This window comes from Suncus etruscus, chromosome 1 (assembly GCF_024139225.1).
Source record: "Suncus etruscus isolate mSunEtr1 chromosome 1, mSunEtr1.pri.cur, whole genome shotgun sequence".
NCBI classification, from domain to species: domain Eukaryota; kingdom Metazoa; phylum Chordata; class Mammalia; order Eulipotyphla; family Soricidae; genus Suncus; species Suncus etruscus.
Genome location: NC_064848.1, coordinates 99,005,066 through 99,011,065, shown reverse-complemented (window position 1 = coordinate 99,011,065; position 6,000 = coordinate 99,005,066). Strand labels below are relative to the sequence as shown.

General features: G+C 50.0%; 1 protein-coding gene across 1 annotated transcript in view; it reads left to right on the top strand.

Annotated features, from left to right (window-relative positions):
* The first annotated feature begins 388 nt into the window (after positions 1-388).
* Positions 389-6,000, top strand: part of CFAP69 (cilia and flagella associated protein 69) — a 69,421-nt gene continuing 63,809 nt past the window's right edge. Inside the window, 1 exon segment of the mRNA XM_049768902.1 lies at positions 389-508. Within this exon segment, the coding sequence (XP_049624859.1) occupies positions 389-508 (120 nt within the window).

Below are 6,000 nucleotides of genomic sequence, written 5' to 3'. Positions count from 1 at the left end.
CCATCCACGAAGGGAAAAGTTCCTGCCTTCGCTTTTCTTGAAGGGCTGCGGAGTGGCCTTGGAGGTTATTTGGATCCGAGAGCTTCCGTAGCAGCCACACCTCCCCGCGGCCCTCCCCTAGCAACGCGCAGGCTGTGTTGGCAACGAGGAGCCCTACCCGGGGCGCTTGCTTGCAAGGCTGGGGTGGGGTGGGCAGCGGCGGGGCCATGCGCTGGGCGTCCGGGTGGCCGAGGCGACCGCACAAACCCTCCAGGATCCTTCGTGACCCTCAGCTCCTGGACGGCTTACCTTTCCCGGGGTCGGCTTGGCTCCCCAGCGGCGGGGACTGAGCAGGACCGGAGAAGCCCCACTCTACCCGACCCCCATTTCCGAGCCCTCCGCTGCAGCCATGTCCGTCGTAGAGGCCGCCGCGACGGCCGAGGGCCCGGAACCCAACGTCCGGCCGAAATCCTCCAGTCCTCGCCAAATGCCGCTGATTGGAGTGGTGGCGGAGGATGAGGACTCGCAGGTAGGGCCGGCGTCTGTCTGCAGGAGTGATGGGGATGGCGAAGATCCAGGAGCCTGGAGAGAGCCGTAGCACTGCGGAATGGCATGCTTTTTCCTTGCACGCGGCCAGCGCAGGATGGACCCTGGTTCGAATCCCAGCGTCCTATCTGGTCCCCTGAGCCTGCCAGGAGCGACTTCTGAGCACCAAGCCAGGAGTAACTCCTGAGCATCACTAGGTGTGACCCACACACACACTCAAAAAGGATCTAGGAGCCCAGGAAAGGAAGGCTTGGGGGCATCCAGGGCGGAAATGGGGTCCGCGTGGAATCTAGGGACCCCCGGGACGGAGGTGCCAGCGCAGCGCGGATCCCCCAGGGGAGTCGAGCCATCTGCTGGGGGAGGCGGGGCGCCCCGGTTGGCTGTCTGTCGTCAACCTGTCTGTCTGGGGAATTGGCCGCGGGTTCCTCCTCCTCCTCCTGCAGCGTCCCACGGCAGAGGAGGCCACATTTGGGAGCTCTGCTTGGAAAAGCCCCGGGGAAGGAGTTGGGATGATCATGAATTTTTACTCGCTCTCTAAACCTTTGTGTGTGGACCCCCATTGGATAGAGAGAGGCATACATTCTCTCCGGTTTTGCTTTGCTTCTGCCTAAGCGACTTGCAGTTTAGGAGGGGCAAAAACAAACAGCAACAAAGCGGTTAAATAGAAATTAAGCATCTCGCTGATCTAAAATCGAACTCTGGTTGTAGGGAGGGAATAAACGTTTCTTTTGCTTTTTTTGTTTGTTTGTTTGTTTGTTTGTTTTCAGTTATTTTTGCCCTGAACACGGAATTATTTCCAGGTGGTCTGTTGAGACTTTTTGCTTCGGATCCCTTTCTTTAGATCTCAATTCACAGTGAGGGTGTTTAGAAACAGAATCGTTAGTTTCCTGCAAAGGCTCCTGTGGCTGCTCTCCAGAGAGCCCCGATCTTGCCCTAAAAGGTGAATTCTACGGAGGAATCCAGCTTGCGTCCTCACACTAATGGCCCCGGGCCACTGTGGGAATTCCCGCGGCGGGTTCATTATGTCCCTGGCTGCGTCAGGAGCCCTGTCTCCTGCGTCCGCATCCCGGAGCATTGCAGCACTCCCTGGTTGACTGGGGACCTCGCCTGCTTCGGGAAAAGGCTTGGGCTCCGGAAGGATTCACAGACTTACAGAGAAACCCTTGGACCAACAACACTTTGGCCGGAGGTAAAGTGGTGTTAAGGGAATTTACCTAATCAGGCTTAGTGGAAGTATCCCAATCTGGATGGGAAGAACTCTGAGGAGCTGAGGCTCTCTTCACTGCAAGGGGGCTCTACTTCACCGCTGTTCTTGGGCATACTGCAAAGCAGATAAGTAGGTCATTTAGGTGCCTGAGAGTTCTTATTCTACTTTGGTATTTTGTTTTGTATTGTTTTGGGGCCACACCTGGTGTTGCTCAGGGGTTGTTCTTGGTTCTGTGCTCGGGAATCGCTCCTGTCGGGCTTGGAGACCATATGAGATACCAGGGATCCAACCCTGCCTGGTCGGCCATGTGTAAGGCAAACACCCTACCTACTGTACTTTGTGCTGGCCCTGCTTTGTTTTGTTGTTAAGGCAAGATTAATTCTATGAAACAGGCAAGTATGAGTGGGTGGGATTGTGTTTTGGGGATGGGGTTATCTTAAAGAAGCATTGCCAAAAAATACTCAGCTTTCTTCTGTGTTTTGTTTGTGGTTGCTTTTCTAAATAACGACTCAAAGACTGATGACCCAAAGACTTCCCAAGAGTCACTCAGTTTCTTAATTTATAAGGTAGAATATTTATTTATTTATTTATTTATTTTGGGGGGGGGCCACACCCGGCGGTGCTCAGGGGTTACTCCTGGCTGTCTGCTCAGAAATAGCTCCTGGCAGGCACGGGGGACCATATGGGACACCGGGATTCGAACCAACCACCTTTGGTCCTGGATTGGCTGCTTGCAAGGCAAACGCCGCTGTGCTATCTCTCCGGGCCCAGAATCTTTAATAGCACTAAAATGATAACTTTTTAGATCCTTACTTGAGGCCAGCTCCCAGTTCTTTCAAATATCCTACTTCATTTCCAACCAACCTCCAACCACTACTACCTGCAAGCCTATTGCTATAGACTAAAAGTGAATGTGAAGTCTGTAGTTTTCACAGCAATTCTGGAAGCCAGCCCATTCGTATATTTGAATTTCAAAGTTAAATTTCTTTTTTATAGGAGCCATTCCGGCAGAGTTCAGCCTAGCACTGACCAGCAGTGTTCAGGTCACTGGGGCTGCACTGGTGTTGCATTGAGCTATGCTCACAACCTCTCCTCCTGCACCCCTAAGGCAATTCTAGAGTGGGGGACATGCATAGCCAGGGAACTACTCCCTGCAGTCTTGCATCTGCACATGTCTACCTCTTTATTCTTTATCTTTGCTGCCCCTATATAACAGAATCCCATACTATAAAAATGAATGGGGAGGCATTGGTGATGAGAATGTTGCACTGGTGAAGGGGGTGTTGTTTACAATCATGGTGTTTAAATAAAGATATTATTATTTGTTTTTTTTTTGGGTCACACTTGGCAGTGCTCAAGGGTTCCTCCTGGCTCTATGCTCAGAAATCGCCCCTGGCAGGCCCCGGGGGACCATATGGGATGCCGGGATTCGAACACTGTCCCTCTGCATGAAAGGCAAACGCCTCACCTCCATGCTATCTCTCTGGCCCCTAAAGATATATATATATATATTTTTTTTTTTTTTTTTTTTTTTGGTTTCTGGGCCATACACATTGACGCTCAGGGGTTACTCCTGGCTATGCACTCAGAAGTCGTTCCTGGCTTGGGGGACTATATGGGACGCCAGGGGATCAAACCGTGGTCCATCCTAGTCTAGCCCTGGCAAGGCGGACACCTTACCTCTAGCACCACCGCACCAGCCCCTAAAGATACTATTTTAAAAAATGCAGGGTCTGACATTATTTAGGTTTCACTGGAGACTGGAATTCTAATTCGTTCGTTCTTTCTTTTCTTCCTTCTTTCTTCCTTCCTTCCTTCCTTCTTTCTTTTTTCTCTTTCTTTTCTTTCTTTCTTTTTCTTTCTTTTTTTTTTTTTGGTTTTTGGGCCACACACGTTTGATGCTCAGGGGTTACTCCTGGCTAGTTAAGCGCTCAGAAATCACCCCTGGCTTGGGGGGACCATATGGGACGCCAGGGGATTGAACCATGGTCCGTCTAGGCAGACACCTTGCCTCTTTTTTCCTTCCTTCCTTCCTTCCTTCCTTCCTTCCTTCCTTCCTTCCTTCCTTCCTTCCTTCCTTCCTTCCTTCCTTCCCCTCCCCTCCCCTCTCCTCCCCTCTCCTCTCTTCCCTCTCCTCTCCTCCCCTCCCCTCTCCTCTTTTCCCCTCTCCTCCCCTCCCCTCTCCTCTCTCCCTCCCCTCTCCTCCCCTCCCCTCTCCTCTCCTCTCCTCTCCTCTCCTGTCCTCCCCCCCCTCCCCTCCCCTCCCCTCTCCTCTCCTCTCCTTCCTCTCCCTCCTCTCCTCTCCTCTCCTGTCCTCCCCTCCCCTCCCCTCCCCTCCCCTCCCCTCCCCTCTCTCTCCTCTCCTCTCCTCCCCTCCCCTCCCCTCACCCTACCACCCCTCCCTCCCCTCCCTCTCTCTCTCTCTTCTCTCCTCTCCTCACCTCCCCTCCCCTCTCCTCCCACTCCCCCGTCCCCCTCACCCTCCCCTCACCCTCTAATCCTCTCCTCCTCTCCTCTCCTCCCCTCCCCTCCCACTCCCCTCTCCTCTTCTCTCCTGGTTTTACACTCAGAAATAGCCTCCTGGCAGGCTCAGGGGACCATATAGGATGGCGGGATGATTCAGGATCAAGGGGCAAACACCCTACCTCCATGCTATCTCTCCAGCCCCAGAATCTTCCTTTAAAAAAAAAAAAGAAAAAACTCCCTACTTGAGGAGCTAGGAGATAGCTTTAAGTGATAGAGTGTATACTTTGCATGTTTTGTCATTGAGTTTGATCCCCAGTATCACCTGGCCCCACTGAGCACAAGCTAGGGTGACCATGATAGCCCCCAGAACTGATAAACTCAAACAAACTCCCACAGTCAGGATTACTCAGTCATGCTCATTGGCTGAGTATCACTGAGAAAGGCCCCTGAGTCCTTTAAGCATTTCTTTTTTTAATATAAGTGCTACCAAAGTGAACACTCTAAGCATTTCTTGACAGCCCCCATCTGTCTACCCATAGAAGAAATAACTTGTAATCCTTTGCAAGCTCATATGTATGCTGATTACTGCCCCATTCATATGTGGGACATATGCGTCCTCAAACTTTATTAAGAAGGGAGCAAATCTGATAAGAGAAAAAGGAAAAAAGAAGGCTTGTTCTTCTATTTTTGTCATCATTGTGCATCATCGATCCTGAATCACTCTGCTGTCTTAAAGCCAGCTCTTTTTGTTTTTATTTTTGAGTTACACCTAGTGATGCCTGGCTTTGCACACAGAAATCTCTCCTAGCAGTGCTTAGGGGGATACTTTATTTATTTGATTTATTTCAGGACCTATAGTAGCTTATTTCACCATTTACCAAGTCATTTAACATCTCTGGGTGTGTTGAATTCCTTTCTATGAAAGGAATCCTTACAAGATGAGTGTTCTCAATCTACCAGACCTTTATGGCCATCTAAGGACTTTTCTTAGGCACCATAATGAGCAAGATAGGGAATTGGAAGGTATAAATGATGACAAATTACTTGGCCCTAGGTTATAGAAATGAGAATGCCACTGAAGGTGTGGGGAGTTAATGAGAAACTAGATTGGCAAGTAAATAAAGGTCAAGGGTGTTAGAAATTTTGGTAGTTTAGAGGTGAGTAAATCAAAACCATAAGCGTCAATCCTGGGGGCCGGAGAGATAGCATGGATGGTAAGGTGTTTGCCTTTCATGCAGAAGAATGGCGGTTCGAATCCCCCGGCATCCCATATGGTCCCCTGAGCCTGCCAGGAGCGATTTCTGAGCATAGAGCCAGAAGGAAAACCCTGAGCGACTGCGGGGGTGTGACCCAAATACCACCACCACACACAACACAGAGCCAGGAGTGACCCCCCGAGTGCTGCTGGGTGTGATCCCCCCCCAAAAAAAAGAATTCATAGTAGGGAGAGGGAGGTAACATAGAACAATGGTAGAAAGGATGTTAAGACTGGTTGTAGGCTTAGTGTTGAAGATTGAATTTCCGAAAGTGTCATCAGAGGACCTTTAAACAAAACAAAAAAATTTTTTAAATCCTTCATCTTCATTCTTTGTACTGTTTTCAAGATTTTTCAGTGCATAATTTCATCTTTGCCAGTGCCATTTGCTTTGCTACAGGCATGAGCAGAAACCTGTTCTGTGTGTTTCTGTAGTACACGCTTTAAATTGCCTGGTGTCCCCAATAGCACCCAGAATAGTGGCTAATACTGGGAAAGGAAATGGAAAAACTTATTGATTTCTCTTCCTTTTTCCTAATTTAAGTTG